The 20991-nt window shown below is 36.6% G+C and overlaps 1 protein-coding gene across 2 annotated transcripts in view; it reads left to right on the top strand.

The window, feature by feature from the left end:
- The first annotated feature begins 4064 nt into the window (after positions 1-4064).
- thoc5 (THO complex 5) overlaps positions 4065-20991 on the top strand; it is a 31370-nt gene continuing 14443 nt past the window's right edge. Inside the window, exons 1-13 of one of the 2 annotated variants that reach the window (XM_020532779.2) lie at positions 4065-4248; positions 4825-4968; positions 7857-7970; positions 8967-9064; positions 9950-10096; positions 11031-11145; positions 11824-11956; positions 12619-12654; positions 15927-16004; positions 16333-16376; positions 18554-18653; positions 19152-19260; positions 20468-20569. In XM_020532779.2, the coding sequence (XP_020388368.1) occupies positions 4147-4248; positions 4825-4968; positions 7857-7970; positions 8967-9064; positions 9950-10096; positions 11031-11145; positions 11824-11956; positions 12619-12654; positions 15927-16004; positions 16333-16376; positions 18554-18653; positions 19152-19260; positions 20468-20569 (1322 nt within the window). In that variant the 5' untranslated portion in view covers positions 4065-4146. The remainder of the gene's footprint in view (positions 4249-4824; positions 4969-7856; positions 7971-8966; positions 9065-9949; positions 10097-11030; positions 11146-11823; positions 11957-12618; positions 12655-15926; positions 16005-16332; positions 16377-18553; positions 18654-19151; positions 19261-20467; positions 20570-20991) is intronic. The other variant, XM_020532780.2, reaches the window with a different exon arrangement.

The raw sequence follows: 20991 nt of genomic DNA, 5'->3' as shown, positions 1-20991 counted from the left end.
AGTTGTTTCTCTCTAATGAGAGTGCAGCCATATGATCCTCTGGGACTGTGGTAACTTTACCTTTACACTCAGTATTTAATTGGCTGTAAAGCATGTGAGATGATCCTGAAGTTCATGATGATGGTTCTATAATTCAGTTTTTAGTTTCAACTTTTTTTGAACCCGATTCCCAGGAATTTAAAATACTTGTCCATAATTCCCCAAAATATTTAATCTCATTCATGGTAGTTGAATTGAATATCAGTTTATAGATTTTTATTTTAGTACAAAGCAGGTTGTAGGTTAAACATTTAGGTTAATTGTCACAGCTCACTAAGCTGGCGTGCTGTAAGTCAAACCTGATGATACCCAGAGTTGTCACAAATGTGAAAAGATTTAAGTAAACAATCCAAAGTTCCCAATACCTGATGGACAAACTCAAGTTAAAAGAAAACCCTCACCAAGTTTCAGTACTTAACAAGAAAATAACTGTTGTCTTTAAACAATGGCAATTAAGAAATATGAATTATTAACTTATAACTCTACAACTTAAGCTCTACTCCTTCTTAAACTCACCCCTTCACAAATAAACAGACTCACACAGTCAGACAAGACACGAACACTATGGGTGGAAAAAGAAAGGAAGAATCAGGAAAACACAATTCAAAAGCACCTGTCTGAACTACAAAGAATCAATGAGTTGTTTCTTTCTCTTCTTTTCCTTTTAGTACTTTGCTGTTGACACAAGTCGTTTGCACACTGATGCTCTCTTTCATTCACTAGTTGAGAATTCATCTTTTCACTGTCTTTAAAGGCATTTTTTTTCTCTTTCAAAAGGAGATTTGCAAAAGAAAGTGAGTGGAAGATATCTAGCTGTTACTGAACATTTTCTGTACCTCCACATGAGAGACAGAGAGAGACAGACAGAGAAAATTATTTTTAATATGCTTTCTCTTTGCAGGATTTACTACTACAGTGGCCCCACAAATGCCTTGGTCACCTGATCAGAAGCATATCAGAACATTATTGACAATCAACTTTCCATTATTTTAGAACCCATCTACTTCTGTTCCAGGAAAACACAACACTGTGTATAACTCAGTGAACATGGTTTTTAAAACTAAAGCCATAAATTCGTTAGGCATGATTTTCACTTCATGAAACCATGCTGACTCTCCTTGAAAGTGTTATTTATTTCTAAATACTCTGCTATCACATCCTGTATAATGGACTGTAATACTTTCTCAATGACAGATGTTAAGTTAACTGGCTTCTAGTTACGCATTTTTTTTGTCTCCTTTCCTTTCTAAAAAAAAGTGATACATTGGCAGTTTTTGATTCCTCTGCAACTTTTCCAGAATTTTAAGGCTTTTTCATAGATTACTACCAGTGCATCAACTATCTCTGCACCTACTTCCTTTAATATCCTAGGAGGTAACCCATCAGATTCAGGGGACATATCAGCCTTTAGCCCCATTAATTTCCATAGAATTTTTTCTTGAGTAATGATAGTTAATGTATTTATATCTTCTCCTCCTTTTGACCTTGATTATTTAGTACTTTTGGAATACTATTAGTCTCTTCTGCTGTGAAGACTTATACAAATTATTTAATCAACTCCTTTGCCACTTTTTGGTTCATGTTGTTATTTCCCTAGCCTCATTCTCTAAGGAACTAATGTTCATCAAGTCATAGAGTCACACAGCATGGAAACAGACCCTTTGGTCCAACCACTCCAGATGTCCCAACATGTCCCCAAACTAATGTAGACCCACCTGCCTATGCTTGGCCCATATCCCTCCAAACCTTTCCTACTCATGAACTCATCCAAAAGTATTTTAAACATTGTAACTGTAGTTGTATCCACCACTGGCAGTTCATTCCACACACAAACCACTATCTGTGTAAAAAAGTTACAACTCATGTCCTTTTTTAAATCTTTCTCCTCTCATCTAAAAATATGTCCCTTAGTTTTGAACTCCCCCACCCATGGAAAAGACCCTTGTCATTCACCTTATCTATGTGCCTCATGATTTTGTAAACCTCAATAAGGTCACCATTTTGGCTTTTTGCTTCCTTTTTATATATTTAAAGAAGCTCTTACTATCTGTTTTGATATTACATGCTAGTTTAACCCCAAAGCTTACTTTCTCTCTCATTTGTTCTTGATCATCTTTGTTGGTAATTAAAACCTAACCAATCCTCTAATTTCCCACTAATCTTTACCACATTGTAGCTTTTAAATCTGAAATGATCCTTTATTGGTTAACTACTTATTATTAGCTACAATACAGTATAATTGGCTCCACCATGAACATTTGATGCGGTCTTTACATATTAAGTAGTTAATTTCTTTTGTTGGCTTTGTGTCAAGCTCACCCCTTGCTCCTACTGCTGAAATCTTCATTCATATTTTGGTTAGCTGTTGCCCGTGTATTAAATCAGACAAAATCCTTTTGCTTACTGGCCTACATTAGCTCCTTGTCAAGCAACGTTAGTTTTAAAATTATAATCCTTGCCTTCAGTTCCTCCATGGCCTCGCCCTTTTCCTAATGCTGTAATTTCCTCCAGCCATGCAATCTTTCAAGTTATCTGCACTCATCTAAATGCAGCTTCTTGACCATCCCCAATTCTAATTGCTTCACCATTGATGGCTACACTTCAGACGTCTCAGACCTATGGTATGGAATTTTCACTCTCTGCCTTGATAGCTCGTTTCCCTCCCTTTAGAATACTCCCTTAAAACCTATCTGTTTGATCAAGCTTTTGTTTGTTTCATTTAATGTAGTTACGTGTCATACTTTGAATTAGACTTCTCCATTGAACTGCCGTGGCACATTTTATCATTCGAGGTGCTACATAAATGTAAGTAGTCAATGTCAAAAGTAAAATTAACATTGTCTACTTCACATAGGGTAATCAAACGTCCCAAATTTTATGGTTCTCCCCCATATTCAAGGCAGTTGTCCTGTGTCTGAGGTTGATTGCTATCAATTTGGATCCAATTCAGTGGGTGAGACATAAAACCCAAAATAACTTTATTTTTGTTTAATCAGCCTGCTTAGACGTGTTATGGCACACTTCCTTAGGTAGGATGTGAACTCAGAGTTTCTGACCAAAAGATAACCACTGTGGTACATTATCATGTGGTCTTCTTGTTGCTCCCCTTTTAAATAAAAACTGATAGTGCTGGGGAAACTCATAAGGTCTGCCTGGATCTGCGGACAGACAATGAGAGTTAGAGTTTCAATTCTGATGTGACTCTTCAGCAGAACTCTTCAGGCCCTCTTTTAAACGTTTGCAGAACCCAGTCCCCACCCACTCCCACTTGGCTTTACTCTACTTCACAAATAATCACACATGCACGGGTGTTTGGAATCCACGACCCTTTACCTCCAGCTACCCTGCATGAGTAACATCAAAGAGCCTGAAAGCAAGATTAGTTTTGTTAGTGAAAAAAAAGACAAGATTTTTAACTCATTTAGCATCAAAATTGCAAAAATCAGCAGGATATTATTCATGCAGGTTTTTCTTTTATTTTTCCTTTTATAAAGTAAATAATGTCGTTCTGAAAAAGGGTCATCTGGACTTCAAACCTTTCCTGCCTTATCTCCATAGATGCTGCAAACCTACTGTGTTTCTCCAGCAATTACAGTAAACAGTGTGCAGAGTCCAACTTCTGAGTTTTACCTGCTATTCAAAAATTGTCATAATTAAAAATGTATGGTAGTTCATTAAAATTAATGCCAGTGGTCATTTTAACACAGTTTATTCTGCCAGAGATTTTGCACTTGTTGTGAAAAAGAATCCTGCTCCCAGTGAGTGAACCAAAGTCAGTAACTACATTTTTCCAGTGTGTAAAATTCACACAAAACAAATAAAAACTACATGCAGTTCCTGAAACCGTCCAGAAATACAATTTTATCCCTTGCTCACTGCTTGTTCGTTTACCTCAAACGCCCTCAACAGGCAGGGAGGACTCTTTCCTCACTGCGAAAACAGCGCCCCCGGCAGGTGGGGAGGAGCCCATTCCACACATTGGTGCAGAAACAGCGCCCCCGGCAGGTGGGGAGGTATAGTTTTCCCATTCCTTCCGCTCCACCCCCACTCCCTCCCGTGGAAAGAGTTTCCCGGTCACTGTCCGATTGCTGGAGCTCGAAAGTTGTAATGTCCGCTGATTCGGCGAAGAAGCGAAAAACCAAAGTGATTCGGAGTGATGGCGGAACAGTGGAGAAGGAGAGCAGAAAGGCTCGGGGTGATGGTGAACAGGTGGGGAGAGGGGGGAGGCTGAATCCGATGAGGCTGGGGTGCCGAGGCCTAGGCCGGCCCGGCCCGGCCAACACATTGAGCTGTTTGTTAACATACAACAAACAGAAGGGGAGCCTAATCCCTCCTGACAGATACCATGTGCCACTGTGTAGGAATGACTGAATGTGAAGGGATATGAGAGCGCGAACATTTTAATTTTTTGGACTTTTACTCGAAATTTCTGTTGAAACTGGTTATGTTTGGGCTAAAGAGTATCTTGGTGTCCTGTTGTCCTTTGAAAGTCGAAGTTAAAAGATAAATCTCCGCATCTGTTTTTTTTTAATTTTAGGAGATATAATTTCAGTCTCGAGTGTTGGTATAATCAGGTGAACCGGATTAAACTTGATTCAATGTTTGAGCTGAAACCACAAATTTAAGAATCCTTCCTGATGTTATATCCAGCCCTTTCACATTTGGTAATTCCTATTTGGCAATGTCAGTTACTTAACCACCTCTATGTACATCAGATTATCAGTTACTGTTAATTGTTTGTAATTTCTATAAAACATTAAAATACATGTATGTGTTCTTTATTAGGAGAGTAAAGTTTATAGTGAAGAGGCGGAAGTGGAGACACGAGACCCTGCTAAAGACTATGATATGTACAAGAAAACCTGTGAGGATCTCCAAAGGTTGATGGCTGAGATTCATGAATTAAAGAGTAAAGGAGGAAAAGATGCTGTGAGTGGCACTGAATTTACTTAAGTGAAAAAAAATCAAACACTGTGCTGAAAATCTCAGCTGAAAGTAGAAAATACTGGAAATTCTAAATCTGGAGTAGCTATGGTTAGAGGAAGAGAGGTAATGTTTCATGCTGATAATCTTTCACCAGAGTTGATAGATCATTGAGCTGAAATGTTAACTCTTCCCTCAATTCAAGGATGCTGCCAGACTGCTGAGTATGTACAGCATGTTCTGTTTTTATTTACATTTTAATCTTTTTCCCCAGGCAAATAGCAGGAGCAGTGAATCCCACATTCAATTCTATATTGTTTTTAAGACTTACTATGATGCAATTTGGTAGTCTAATATAGTTCCTAACTGGCCTTAGGTGTTAAAACTAGACGAGCTGTAAAGAAATGAGAAAGCAGGTCAGTAAAGGGTTGGGTGTTTAACACCTGATGCTTTTTCTGTCTGTTGAACGGCTGCTGGAAGAAATTTTAAGAACTATGGACGTAATACAAAATAGTATTGTATGTATTTTTTGGATGTAATAATTTTGCTTTTGTGTTTTTATCTGTAAAAGAAATTGAATAATGGTCTAACAGAGTGATGTGGCCTGCTGTCAGAAGAGATAGTAAAATGAAGGAAATGTCTTGGATATTTTCTAGTGGTAAGCTGACTACTTGAACCACTGCAGTTCCTCTGATACAGATATAGCTGCAGTGCTGTTGGAGAGGCAGTTCCAGGATGTTGACCCAGCCAAGGAACGAAAACGTGTTGGAGCAGGTGTATGCCATATGGCCCGTCGAGTCTGTTCTGCATCGACTATACGAACCAGGCACAAGAATAGGCTACAGATCCTGCTCTACCATTCAATAAGATTATGGCTGATCTAATTTTAACCTCAACTCTATATTCCTGCATATCCTGGATAATCTTTCTTCCCCTTGGTAATCAATCTACCATTCAATGAGATCATGGCACAGCTGCCACTCCTCAACTCCACTTTCCTGCCTTTCCCCCATAACCCTTGATTCCCTCACTGATTAAAAAGTTGTCTATCTCAGCTTTGCACGTTTTTAACAACCTAGCCTCTGTGGTAAAGAATACCACAGATTAACCACCTTCTGAAAGAAAAGATTTCTTCACATCTCTGTCCTAAATGAGCAACCCCTTGCTCTGACATTATGAACAACGATATTTTTCTGGAGCAGCAATATACTTCCAAAACATCATGGTGTGTGATTTGGAAGATAATCTGTAAGTGGTCATGTTTCCATGCATCTGCTGTCCCTGTTTCTAAATGTTCAAGGTTGTAGGTTTGGAGACAATGCTGTCAAAGGAGCCTTGATTTGCTGCAGTGCATCTTGTAAATGGTATACAGTGCTTTCACTGTGTATCGTTGGTGGAGGGAGTGATTGTCTGAGGTATTAACTGTAGTGTCAGTCAAGTAGGCTGCTTTGTCCTGGATGATGTTAAGCTTCTCGAGTGTTGTTGGAGCTGCACCGTTTCAGGAAAATAGTGTTCTTTGACAGTTTTCATTTATACCTTGTGGATGATGACAGACATTGGGGAGACAGATGGGTTACTTGCTGCAGTATTCCCTGTTCTCATAGCCACAGTGTAAACATAGATGGCAGGTCCAGTTCAGCTTGTGGCCATTGGTGACCCTCTGGATATTCATAACCTACAAATCTTTGACTCAGCGATAGCAGTATGGCTAACTGTGCCATGTTCACACTTTGAGGAGCTGTTAGCTGAAGATGTAAATGAAAATTAATCAAATATAAATGAAAAATCAGTAATAGGAAGAACTTCTTTATATAATTTGAGCTGATTTAATTGGGACAAAAATATTAGCATTGTTTAGAATGTCATTGGATGCCATTTTGGGAGAGGAATGGGTTTACGTGGGCTAACTGGTTAGATTTCATGTTCAACTTTGCTCATGTCATTCACACAGTGTCGTTTTGCGAATTTATTACAACTTGTTGATATTTCGTAATACTTGCACATGATGATAAACATTAAATCTCATGAGAAAATTAAAATAGACAAAGTAAATTGAACTCAGCATTATATTCTTCATTAATCATAATGCCATTTGAAGGCTTTGTAATACACAGCTCAGAAATATTGCTGAAGATCTTTCTGAGCAAGTAATTGAAAGTCTTCAGTTAAAACTTGTCTCTGATCTGAGTAGCAGATTATAGAGAGGAGGAGTGTCTGTGTAGGTCTCTGTTAAGGATTATTATGATTTAAGCTTAGATAATCATAAATTGAATCCATGTGCAGCATTTGTATGAATAGGATAATTATTTCCATGTGCAATAGAAAGATGACTACAGATATTGCATTGTGAAGACAGTTCAGCCAATTACTGCTTTCCTCAATTAAGACCCTTCAACTGAAAGAATGAAATTAAAAATATATGTTAAGAATACTTTTCACAACCACAGGTCCTCCCAAAGTGTTTGACAGTCAAGTAAATGTTTATGCAATGTAGTGCGGCATCCTGTCTGAGTATAGCAAGTTCCCATAAATAGCAGTGACTGATGGGAGGTAATCTTTCGGTGATGTTGTTGTAAAGTAGATTTTGGCCAGTTCTATAGGGAGAATACCTGTGCTGCTCTTTAAATAATGTCATGGAATCTTTTATGTTCACATGATCACAGTGCATTGGTTTCACCTCTGATCCAAAGAGAACACGTCTGGAATGTCAGCCTAGATTGCGCTCAATTTTCTGAATACACAGACTTCTAACACAATGACAGAAGTGCTTTCCAAGAGTCAATACTGACAACTGGCATGTGTTTAGCAGGAGAGCCCAAGATATAAAATTTCCCCATGAGGTGCTAAGTACTTTACATTTGCTCTGCACCTAATTCTCCTTTCCTTCCTTATAGTCAGCAGAGATCGATGAACGGCGGATCCAGAGCTGTATTCATTTCATGACTCTAAAGAAGTTAAACCGTTTGGCTCATATCAGGTTAAAAAAGGGTCGAGATCAAACTCATGAGGTAAGTACTACATGCATCAAAGTGGGAGCTTTTGAAGTCTCTTCATTTTGGGATTTTATTGGCTAGAAGACAAAAATAAAATCCATCACTCTTGCTTCAGTCCCCATTTCCATTACCACCATTTCAAAAAGAAGTAAAGATATCTATTTTTTTAACTTTCTGAACATGCTTTTTGTTTGTAGATATTGGTGTGTTCGCCAAGCAGGCAGGTTTGATAGCAGACATTTCGCCCCCTCACGAGGTGACATCCTCAGTGCTGTGGAGCTCCTGTGAAGCGCTGTTGTCTTGTGTCGGTTCTTATTTATATGGTCTGGTTTTTGCTGCTTCTTGTAAGTGCCAGTTCCGGTTGTGGGTTGTAATGGTCGGTATATCGGGTCTACTTCAATGTGTTTATTGAGAGAGGTCGCGGATGAATGTCAAGCCTCCAAGAATTCCCTGGCTGTCCTCTGTTTGGCTTGTCTGACAAGCCAAACCAGCACCTACTGGAAGCTGCAAAAACCAGACCATATAAATTTGAACCAGTACAAGACAACAGCGCTCCACAGGAGGCGCCACAGCACTGAGAATGTCACCTAGTGAGGGGATGAAACGTCTGCCATCAAACCTCCCAGCTCAGCGAACACACCGACATCTACAACCAGCACCTGAGCTGCAAATCTTCACTCAAACCCTGAATGCTTTTTGTTTGCTTTTGTAAAGGTATTTAAATTTGCTTGGCTGTCTTATGGAGACGTTGCCCAGTCTTTTGTGGGATAGCTGTGTAATTGTACAGAATAATGATTTTTTTTTTCCCCCAGAAGTAATTAGTTGTGGAATGTTAACTCAATAGATTAGTAGCTACAGTCAGCAAGTCTCTTACATGAATTGGTTATGGAAATTTATAAGAACTTTGAACATTGTTCATTCAGAATTGACTTTTTTTAAAAATAGTAATGCAAACAAGTTGACTAAATGTAAACACTTTGGATACTAGAAGTTCTAGCTGTTGTTTTTCAGGCCAAACAGAAAGTCGATGCTCTTCATCTTCAACTTCAGAATCTTCTCTATGAGGTGATGCATCTTCAAAAGGAAATCACCAAGTGCTTAGAGTTCAAGTAAGTTTCCCCCATTAACAGGATAAATTTTTCCTTATAGTTTCCTGTTCTCATTTTTTGTTTTATTGCATCCAAATGTCTGTTTTGTTGGTGCGTGTCAAATCTCTTCAATGTTCTGGTAATCCGTTTATTCCACATTATTCATTGACTCAAATTTCTCCAGAAATGTCTCAGTTTCTCTATTGTATAGTTTAAAGTTATGTTCGGATGGATAGTTTTTATTATACAAGTTGATGTTGTGCATTAGCAGTCACTCAGAAAAGCATATTGTCACATTTTAATTTGTTCTTTGTTTCACTGGCAAAATCAGCATTTATTGCCAATCCTTACTTACCCTTGAGAAGAAAGTGGTGAGCATTCTTCTTGAGCCACTGTAGTATCTATCAAGTAAGTAATCCCACTGTGCCATTGGTGGGAGTATATTCCCAGATTTTGACACAGCAACAATGAGATATTTTCAAGTCAGAATGAAGTTTGACTCGGATGGAAATTTTCAGGAGATGATGTTCCCATGCACTTGCTGCAATTGTGGGTCTTGGCCGTAGAGATCATGGTTTTGGCAGGTGCTGATGAACAGGGCTGTCAGTTTGGCTCACTTCACCTTTAGATAGTACCACACCAGTGGTAGTTATAGTAGTGTTGGAGGGTATAGATATAAAGGCATCTGAAGGTGCGAATGAACTGCACAAGTCACATTACCATCACCCTTGTATGTCAGACCAGATGGGCACTCAATTGAAATACTGGACTGAACTTGGCTTTTCATATGTCTGAATTTATAAGAATTTACTTTAACTTTGGTGAAACAGCAGATCTAAAATCTACTGTCTTGAAATAAGTTCAAGCAGATGTTTCCAATTTCTGTCTTTCTGTTCTGTCTTTTAGATCGAAACATGAAGAGATTGACTTGGTGGATGTGGAGGAATTCTATAAAGAGGCCCCCTTAGACATTAGCAAGCCTAACCTCACCATGAGTGATCCACATCAGCAGACTCTGTCTCGCTTAGACTGGGAACTTGAACAGCGTAAAAGGTATGGAGATGTTGATAGAGTGAAGCAACACAGAAGAAGGCCATTCAGTTCATTTTGCTTGATTTCTTTAGAGACCTATCCCATTAGTTCTACTTTTCTACTCTTTACCTCCATATCTGGGCAATTATTTTGTTCTTACAAGGATTTATTCCGTTCCCTTTTGAAAATTGTTGTTCAACCTGTTTCCCTTTCAAGTAGTGTGTTCTGGCTCATTACTTGCTGAGTTAAAATGTTTTATCTAGTGCCATCTTGATCCTTTTGCTTTAAATGTATTTCCTCTGATTACTGACCCTCTGTCATTGGAAGCAATTTCTCATATGTGGTCTACAAAAACCATTCAAGACTTGGAACATCTGTACAAAATCTGATTGTTCTTCACACAGCTGAGAAGTTTATGTCAGTCTCTCCACACAACTCCCTGGTCTCATGCTAGTAAATGCTTCTCTGTCTGTCAGTTCTTCGTATCATTCCTAAAGTCTGGTGGCCAGTACTGAGCACACTGCTCCAGCTGGGTCCTAGCCAATATATTGTGAGGATTTATTGTTTTGACCCAGGGCGGAGGAGTGCACTTTCTTTAATTTCTTTAATTCTTTAATTATTTTATTTCTTTAATTCTGCTATTGGAGTCATTTATTTTTATCATATCTTTTGTCTCTATTCCTCTCCTTTACTGTGACATTGACAGTATTGTTAATAAAGGCATGCAAAATACTGATTTAGTACCTCAGATATGATATTGGCTTTTTCCTAATCAACTTTTACTGTTTATATATATGTAAAGTAGACCTTTAGGATCCCTTTAAGTTGCCAATGAATATGTTCTCATACACTTACTTTGCACTTTTATTTTTTTCAGTTTTGCCTTGAGCTTTTGATGGATTATTTTCTGTCTCTGTACTAAAAGCTCTCTCAATCCATTAATTTTCATTTATAGGTTGGCTGAAAAATATAAAGAATCACTAGCAAACAAAGAGAAAATTCGAAAAGACATTGAAATCAAAAAAGAATATTTAAACAGTCTTCAGCCAAGACTTAACACTATTATGCAGGTATTTGGGTAAATGCATTTCAACTTTATATGAAAACCTTAATATTTTTTGATTGTGTACTAATGGTTTAAAAAGCATTTTTTGGGTCATGATACAGGCAATCATGGTTGACTCCATATAACATCTGTACTACTTATGAAACAAAATACTTGCATCCAGTTTGTTAAAGTTTTGAAACTCATCAAAATTGGGAAAGGTCAGTTGGTATCAGTTATGGCATCTCCAGTGTTGTTGATATGATTACTGCAAGCTCCATCCAACCTCAAAACCAAATACACAAATAATATCATGTGAGTTTGTACTTATTGGAACTTCAAGCATTTTATGAGAATTTCAGTGCTGATTGAAGGTGGGAAGGGAAAGGAACTCTTCTTTGATTTTCTTACTCTGCTGAACGTTATTCAGGATTATGGTGCAAGGTTGTCCAACTTTTTTGGTGGCTTGTTTCAATTTTGTTTTCATTAGGGGTGGGTTGGGGTGGTCTAGTGAAAAGATTTCAGAAGGAGAAAGCCTGGCACAACAGCCAACATGAATAAAAGGGAAAAAAATTTCCGAAGCACTAAAACAATAACTTAAATGAATAATTATTCAAAACGCAATGAGAAAGCACCAAGCAGCAGAGCCGCTATGAATAAACAATGTTTGCTTTATTGACTATTTATTTTACTACTCCATTAGGCATCTTTACCAGTCCAAGAATATCTTTCCATGCCCTTTGACCAAGCTCATAAACAATATGAAATAGCTAGACACCTGCCTCCTCCGTTATATGTGCTGTACGTTCAGGCAAATTCATATGGGCAAGCTTGTGGTAAGTCAAATGTGTAGCAACTGAGTATCTTGGCATGTATAAATTTCAAAATCATGATGTATTTGTTTTCATTTCCACTTTGTTTCTATAAATTGCTGAAGTTAGTGCATACAAAATTTATTCAAACTTTTTGAAAATCTTAAACTTTCTTTTAAGTTTTATATGCAACTGTTGAATTAGTAAATTTATGCTCTAAAATTTTTTTCTTTTGAAATGTTATGCATATTAATCTTCAACGTTTCTTCATATTAGTATTTGCTACTATAATATTTTCTATCCATCTTATTTCTGTATTGCACTATGTTGCCAGATTTTGAAAAACTATTTCAGATAAGAAATAGTTTGACAAATGTGCCTTTTATGTTATGCTTTCTTACCAAGTCTTGTGTATAATTTAATAGAGAACATACTGGATGGCATTTGTGAGGCAGAAAAGGAACATATACTTGAATCTAGTAGCTTTGACTGTTTTACTTCTGGTTTAGTTATCTGCCATTTGTCAGCTAGTTACTTCTGTTTAGTTTTAAATTAGCATGCAAGATAAATTGCTGGACTAAGCTCAGCTTTGTTGCTGATCTGTTTTCTTTTACTGACATCGTGTCTCTCTTTCGCAATCCTATTTTGTAACCCTCTTCTGGCTGTGGTGGTGGATGCCCCATTAGCTCAGATGAACAAGGCCTCCCAGCCCTATGGGCGGGGTGAGTATTGGGACTTGAATATTGTTTTTTAAGCTTTGAATTCTTTTTGCATTTAGTATTGTGCTGCATGTATATTCTAACTACCAACAAACAGTATAGGTTATAAAATAATGATATTTTAAATCCAGATTTAAAATTTTGAGAAATAAAATTACAATTGTGAACTTGGCCAATTATTGCTATAGGCATGGCAAAAGAGATATTTGTCTTCAAGATTTGAATATATTATAAGAAATAAACATAACTTCTTCAGTGATCAGCTTAATTATTGGAAATTTAACAAAATAATATCTTCTGGAATAAACAGAGTTTGTCATCATTGATCAGTAGTTTGTGACTTGTGGTACATATTAATTTTTCCTATATATGTTATTATAGAACATATCTTTAGGTTCATATCTTGACCATATTGCATGAGATTTGCCTTGCTGATGTAGACCTATTTAAACTGGAAAGAGATTGCAGTGTTTCACTTAGACTGTAGTAATGTCTAAGTGTGCACACATGAATGTATATATATTTACGTATGCCTTTCTACTGCCTGTATTTTGACTGATCCTGTCTGCTTATGTTTTAAATTTATACTAAGTTATCACCAGAGTGAAACACTTCAGTACTTCACGCAAGCAGATTTTGACCTAGTTCAATGATTGTATTAACTCTTTTTTTTTAAATGTATTGTTTCTCTGTTAATATTTCAATTCATTCAATTCTTGTAGCAGTAGGATGAGCAACTAGCTAGCTGATCCTAATACTGGTCTACATTACACTATCCCTATTAATTACCCATTAGTACCAATAATTAGCATAGCATGTTCATAATACGTGTTTTGAAAAAAATGCGACACAGAAGAAAACTTCTTCCATGTCTAAAGACTGGTAAAAATCTTGCTGTAAATTTTAAGTCAGCAACTTGCTGCTGAACTCAAGGAAAGTTGCCCAGAAAAATCTTAAGTCTCTGTGGCTTGGACCTCCCCTTTCCAAACAGCAGATTAAATCTGATGCAAAGTCATGGGGATCTCCAGGTGTCCAGCAGTGATATTACCAAGCAGGGTAAGCACCCACTCATTGAAGTATTCTCGCTTACATAAAAGCAAAACGTTAAATGCACAGAAAATCTTCAGATGTTATTTGAAATTTTCAGAGTGCAAAATTATTTTGGATTAAGGTCAGAGCTAAAATACTATAAATTTTAAAAAAAATAGCGAAATGTAGAATAACATAGAAACTAATAGGATAAAACTGGATGTTTTCATCAATTTACTGGTTGTTTAGGGAATGTTGTGAATGGCACATCTCCTAGAGGATCATTTGATTACTGGCAGCAACTTTTAGGTATCAGCATTATCGTGCACATATGCGGACTCCTGAAATTACCAATTGAATAATTTGAGAGAGTGCTGGCAGTTTCACCATCATTATTTTCACACAATCCAATCATTTAAATTGATGTATTTATGATGTCACAAAATAATTTCATTAAAGTTGGTTGATTTTCCGTAAATGCTACAGTCATCCCTGACCAACAAATCATTGTACCCTCATGTCCAAGCAACAAGTCCAGGTACATTTTATACTTTTAACATTTTAAAAATTTATTCTTTTTCACAATGTATTTTCCCCACACTCTTGCAGGTGTAACCACCTATGCATACATTAACCTATTTTGTCACTTTTAGGAGCATACTAAACTCCTGAAGTAAGAAGTAATACTGCATTCAATATAAAATTTGGTATGAATTATTGCAGTGTTAAATAATTTGACCTTCTTTGTTTTATAATTTCTTTTTCCAAATACTTCATCCAGCTAATTAGTTACATTTTAGCATCCATGCAGCTTCTTATTTCTGATTTTTATGCACCTTAAAAATTTTTGGTACCTTGTGGCATTTAATTTGCGGATATGTAGTAATTAATCAGCAGCATCTCAAGTTCACAGTTGGCTGGTCTCTCCTAAATTGCACTGTACAGATTTTAAGTAGTTGGGGAACCAATAACGTAGAGTTGTATCCTGTAATGTAACTGGAAATATGAAGTTTTGTGTGCGTTCTTTCAATGAATTTAAGCTGTAAATGTTGTAAGCACTATTGTTCTAGGGGAATGAAATTTTAACAGCGTTGCTAGGTGCACTAAACCTGAAGATATTGCCAAAGCAACAATTCAGTCATTACCTGACCTAAATAAAAACAAAGTGCTGGAAAAATTTAGCAATTTTGGTCACATCTCTGAAAGAAAGAAATATGATTGCTTTAGAATTGGAAAGAGGTAGAAATGTGATGGAACTTAAGCTGTTGAAAAAGGAACAACACATGAACTTTATCCTTCAGTATGATTTAATTTTTCTAGTAATTGCTTGTCTATATCTCGTCTTCATGTTGTTGCTTTCAGACAGATGTGCTTAATTCTGCCATTAACACTCACTGTGGATCAATGGCTTTTTCTTTACTGTAACAATTACCATTCCGTTATCCTTTTGGTCCGTGACACTTTTTTGTCATTTCATATCTCACACCCTCTAATTTATGCCTGAGCTTTCCTTTTCTCACAACATAAAAATCATCTTGTTTTACCCCTCATCAGCTCCAAAGAAAACCCATATTGGACAAAAATATTTCTCCTTCTGCAGATAATGTCACACCTGCTGAGTTATTCAATATTTTCTCATTTTATTTCAGATGTACAATATGCTGAAAAACCTGACATAAGTTTGCCTAAGGCTGCTTATTGCCTATTGTTTCATCAGTTTAATGACAAAAGCATATCACGGTATTCCCATATCACCGAGTATAAATTGTTATAGTGATGCTGGTTATTGTACAATGACAGTTCTGATTATTGCCAATCAAGAGTTTGCAAACGAACTTAGTAATATGTTTTACCTAAACAATAATGAGCAATTTACATATCATCCTATCAAATGTAATATGGTTTATTGATACTGACGATAGTTTCAGCCTAGAAGGCAGATATTTGTGGAAATGTATTTTTGTTATGTAATAGAACGATAAGGGGACTGAAAATGTAACGTCAGTACGACTTGTGAAAAACAGTTGGTGCAGTTTCCTGGTGCTCTGCTAGACTTTTAATTAAATTTTACATGGAATTCTGATACCATTGCTCCTTGTAAGATACTGTAACAAGGAAAATGAGTCGCGTTGCTTTGCTATAAGGTAACGTGACCATTACAAGGAAAATGTGTTTTAACCATCTTTATTTTCTGACATTGATCCTATGCGATTACATAGATCAAGTTAATATTTTTCTCTTGCCAGATAAGAATCTTACAGTAGCTATTGATGGGGATGTTGAAGAAGCCAAGGCGCTTGCAAGACCGCCAGAGGACTCCCAAGGTAACTGTAATTTGGGTGGAAATCGAGGCTAAATGGGTTTGTAGTTGAAATTCGCTTTTCCTTTAATTAGCAACCAATTCCACCATCCCCCCGTGTCTCCCACCCACTGACTCAGCAATGTTGTTTGGTATTTAATGAAGCTGTACGGTTCAGGAAGGATCCTGGTACTGCCCTCGGTTTGATCTCAGTTGGTGACTGTTGCATCGACACTTTGGTCCAGATTGCAGCAGTGGGGGCAATCCAGTAGGGTTCAGATTCCATTATTTTCAATAATTAAGATTGTGCAAGATCAAAACACTATTTATTTTGCTTGGTTATTTTTGTGCAGATGATGAAAGTGACTCCGATGCAGAGGAGGAGCAGACCACAACAGTAAGTAGCTATTATTTTAGCTGAAATCAATCTGATCGGTGGATGCTTGGTGGCCGTAGTTCATTCTTGAAACCCCTATTCCATTAACCAACAATCACCAAACTGAAATTGCTGGAAATGCAAGACAGTGTTTCAAATGGTAACTACTATTCTTCTTTAGGAACTGAAATTTTAGAAGCACTTTTTTTTTAAATTGTGTGATCAAAAGTTTAGATGCAGTGATATTGCTTAGATGTGTTTTGCCATATTAAAAGTAAACTGGCATTCTGGTTATGTAGTTAGTGTAGATTTTATTGAAAATCATAATGAATATATCAACTCCAGCAAAAAAGAGACTTGCATTTAAATAGCTTTTCTCAACAAGCAGACATCTGAGTACTTGCAGCTAATGAAGTAATTGTTGAAATGTCAACACTGTTATAAAGTAGGAAGGGCAGCAGCCAATATGTTCAGAGCAAACTCGCACAAACAGCCATGTGATGACCAGGAACTCTGTTTTTTTGTAATTTTGATTGAATGTTTAAAGTTGGCTGGGACCCTGGAAATAACTCCCATGCTTTACTTTGAAATGGAATCTTTTACAGCCAAGGCAAAAGGACCTTGGCTTATCATTTCACCTCGACTGTATCTCCAACAGTGCAGTACACCCTCATTACTGCATTGAGTATCAGCCTTGAGTTTTGTATGCAAATCCTGGAGGCAGACTTGAATCTGGAACATTGTTACACTGGTGTGAGCACTACCAATGATCCACTGTTGTTGCAATGAATCCTTAGTATATATAGTAATATTTATATATAGTATAATAAAAGATGCAATATAATGTACAAAGGTCAACAATTATTTTCTATGTAAACAAAGCAAACCTAATACAGCAAACTTCATTTTGACTGGCACCTAATGAACTGGCACTCTCGATAGACTGGCGAACCTCTGGACCAACTGGAATATTTAATCAATGGTACACTCTTGGTCCCATAGGTGTCGGTTAATAAAAAGTTTGCTGTACTTATCAATTTAGTGTATAAAAATTGGAACATGGTTGAAAGTAATGACTTCTAATGAGGAAGGAGTTCAGAGTAAATGAAATGTACAGCCATTTTGCCAAGCTTGTGCTTGAGGGGTGCAGTTAAGAATGGGATTGATAATAGAAGGATGTGATGTTACATAAATGGCAATTTAACATCTGAGTTGTTAGGAAACCAGGCATCTGATCCAGGTGACCATTGGCGGGGAAGAATCAGTTTGCGTAGATGAGTGGGACTTGAACAAGATAAGCTATAGGCAGCAAAGTTTTTGAAAAGCTGATAGTACTGTGTTGGAGGATGGGAAGTCAGCCAGCAACGGTTGGGATAATGAAATCTAAAAGTATCAAATGACATGTGTAAGAGTTCCAGTTACTGTTAGGCTTAAGTAGGTATGGAGGCATACTGTTACATAGGTGGGCATAATTGAGTCTGTATGATGAAAGAAAAATACGTTCAGAAGTTTAATGATTGATCAAATTGGCTTTATCGTTTTCTTGTAACCATTTACTGTTAATTCTGGGGGGAGAAAAGCCTGCCTCCACTTCTTCAAAGGTCACGGAATCTGTAATATCTACCCAACAATATCTACCATTTAATGACAAAAATAGAAATTGCTGAAAAAGCTCAACAGGTCTGTCAGCATCAGTGGAGAGAAATCAGAGTTAACATTTCGGGTCGAGTGACCCTTCTTCAGAACTGCTACACTCTATTTGTTCCAAATGAAATGTCAGCATCCATCTTTGTGCTGATGTCTCTGGAGTGGGACTTGAATCCACCACCTTCTGACTTTGCAGCATGAAATTTACAAATTGATCCACAGCTGACACCAAAGTGACCACTGAGAAACATCCTCACAGCTTAATGGTGTGCTGTATGTTTTAGGAAAATTTTGTGTATCCTCATGCAAGGGAAGAATTAAAAGTTCATTTGGTTTAACAAAAAATATATGCTTTAAGGGAAAATACTGAAATGTTGTTGACCTTTTTTTATAATGTGTCTAGTTATAAGTTTCATTGCAGAGTTATTCCATTCTAGTAATTGTTCAGTTGCTTCTGCAGAAGTATTCAATCCTTAATTGCAGGTAGTGTTTATAGTTTCTTAAACAAAATGACTATGAATCATTGGCTAGCCTATTGCTCTGATTTCTAGAAACGTCGCCGTCCAACTCTTGGCCTGCAACTGGATGATAAACGCAGAGAAATGTTAAAACGGCACCCTCTGTCCGTTACTTTAGACCTAAAATACAAAGGTAAGAATTAACCCCTCATCCTCCTCGTCAAACACAATATCACTGACAAGTCGTACGTTTTTTTCATGTTGTCTGTAGTTACAGAAGCCAGTTGTGCAAATACCAAAAGCAGAATAGTTGTGTAAAGTCAAAACTGCTCTCTTGTCTTTACATGCTATCTCCATAGCTTTCTAGTGTGTTACTACCTACAAATGTTTGTTTGTGTGTTTTTTGTGAGGAGAGAACTACGTCACATTTTATGTTCAGGACAAATACTGTGGGCAAAATTTTTAAAACTACAGCATTAGCTCACATCTGTTTCAAACATTTAGATTTGCACTGCTATTGTATGAAATTTGCCCAATTTATAGAAAAACGTATCAAAAGAATTTTAGAAAATAGTTATAGGTTTTGCACAATTTGTAGAATTTGCCACGCTTTGTGTTTGAGCATCTTAATTTACACCATTGATCAGAATTATTTTGTTTCTAATTTTCTGCTGTCTTCCTCTTTTGTTAGATGGCAGTATCCTTCACCTTTACTTCTACTATTTGATGAACCTCAATATAATGACAGTCAAGACTAAAGTGACCACAGCTACTGAAATGTCCATAGCTATCAGTGCAGGGTAAGTGCCAATGCGAGTGAAACCTATTTATTTTGTCTAAGTTCTTCAGCGTACAACGTTGGCTTGCATGAATATTTTGGGCCAAATGGTAGGAAATTCAGCCACTAGGAATTCATCTATTTATTCACAAACTAACCTGTAATTATTTTGAATGTAATTAGCATAACTCCACAGTCCAAACTGCCTTAGATGTCGGAAGTAGAGTTTCTACAATCAGGAAATTGCCCCCAAAATGTATTGGAGATTGTGCTGGTCATTTTACAGTTCACATTTCAAATTTGCATAATCACATGTGAAATGTTCTCTGAGCAAGCACATTTGGGCAGCATAATAGATTGGAACATTAAAGTATTAATTGATGTTTTTTAAGATTGTTAACCTGATCCAATTTTATTAATGTGGCTGAAAAATAAACATTTTCCAGTAAGTGCCTAATCCCCAACCTGTGATTATCCCAATTTAAAGTCATGGGAAATTATTTTTATAAAGGAATTATTGCTTTCACTGGAAACTTGAGAGTTTCTTGTAATTTCAATAATTTTTGATCTGAAAAATTAATTCAAAGACAAGCCGATTAGAACACCTAAGAAAATTCATGCAATTTGAAGACCAGCAGTATATATCAATTTTGAACCTGATGTATTATTATGGTTGGGGTGTGACTCAAGTGTGTTGAATTTAAAAACAGAATAAAAGTTCACGGACTTAAAAAAAAAAAACCCTAAGTGGTTTCAGATATAACCCATAAATTTCTTTTTGCTTGTTTGGCCCAGATTGCTTTGATGTTACTGGCATAAACAAACTGAAACTGTGCATCCAGATTATTGAGTCTGTCACACAGAATCAACTCCGCTCCAATCTCCTGTTGTCAGGCATGTTACCTGACTGACTCAATTTGAAGATACTCTAATTATCACCTCCATGTGGACAATAGTCACTGGTTGATCATTAGACAATTTTGAATTTGAGCATTTATGAGACAGATAATATAATTCATAGAATGTGAGCGAATAATGACCATTCCTTTGATTTAATTTTTGGAGGAAATTACAATAAATGGGAACATCTTGTTTGCTTTGAATCAAAAGCCTAATTGCAAAAAAAATTATCATTTAGATAATTATATGAAGTACTGTTTAATTTTGCTGATCAATTTTAATGATAGCTTCATGCTCTGCCATTTGTTTTTTAAATCTTTTGCAAATAGAGATCTGTTGTCTCCAGCCTCATTATTGAGTTGTTTGTATCCTGGAGACCATGGCAAAAAGACTCCAAATCCTGCAAATTACTATCAGTTCGATAAAGTTGGGTAAGTGTTTTCTTTCATTACCTTTACTACCATAAGCTGCAGTGTGTCAATTAAATAAAATTGCAATAATCACAAAAATTTTAGAAATGTATAATATTTATTGACGTTTTACTTCTGAATTGCTTTGTTTGCTAACTATATTTATGATGCTGTGGCACAATCTATTCGTAGTCTGTTCCAGGTGGATAAAAAGAGTTGGGCTGAATGGCCTTTTTCACCTGACTAGTTTGAGATCTGTTCAACTAGATCCCACCACTCTGCACTGGATTTAAGTCCGATTCCACTATTTCAATGTTATGCTAAGCCCTTTTTTCTCATTCTCAAAATCTGAATTTTTAGCAAACCAAAACTGACCAAAGAACAGAAATTAGAATCTGGATATTCTAATAATATATCTCTACATATTAATGTTAAAAAATTGT

The sequence above is a fragment of the Rhincodon typus genome, chromosome 24 (assembly GCF_021869965.1).
Source record: "Rhincodon typus isolate 14 chromosome 24, sRhiTyp1.1, whole genome shotgun sequence".
NCBI lineage: Eukaryota > Metazoa > Chordata > Chondrichthyes > Orectolobiformes > Rhincodontidae > Rhincodon > Rhincodon typus.
The sequence above is the reverse complement of the archived record's forward strand: the minus strand, read 5'-3'. Positions and strand labels throughout refer to the sequence as shown.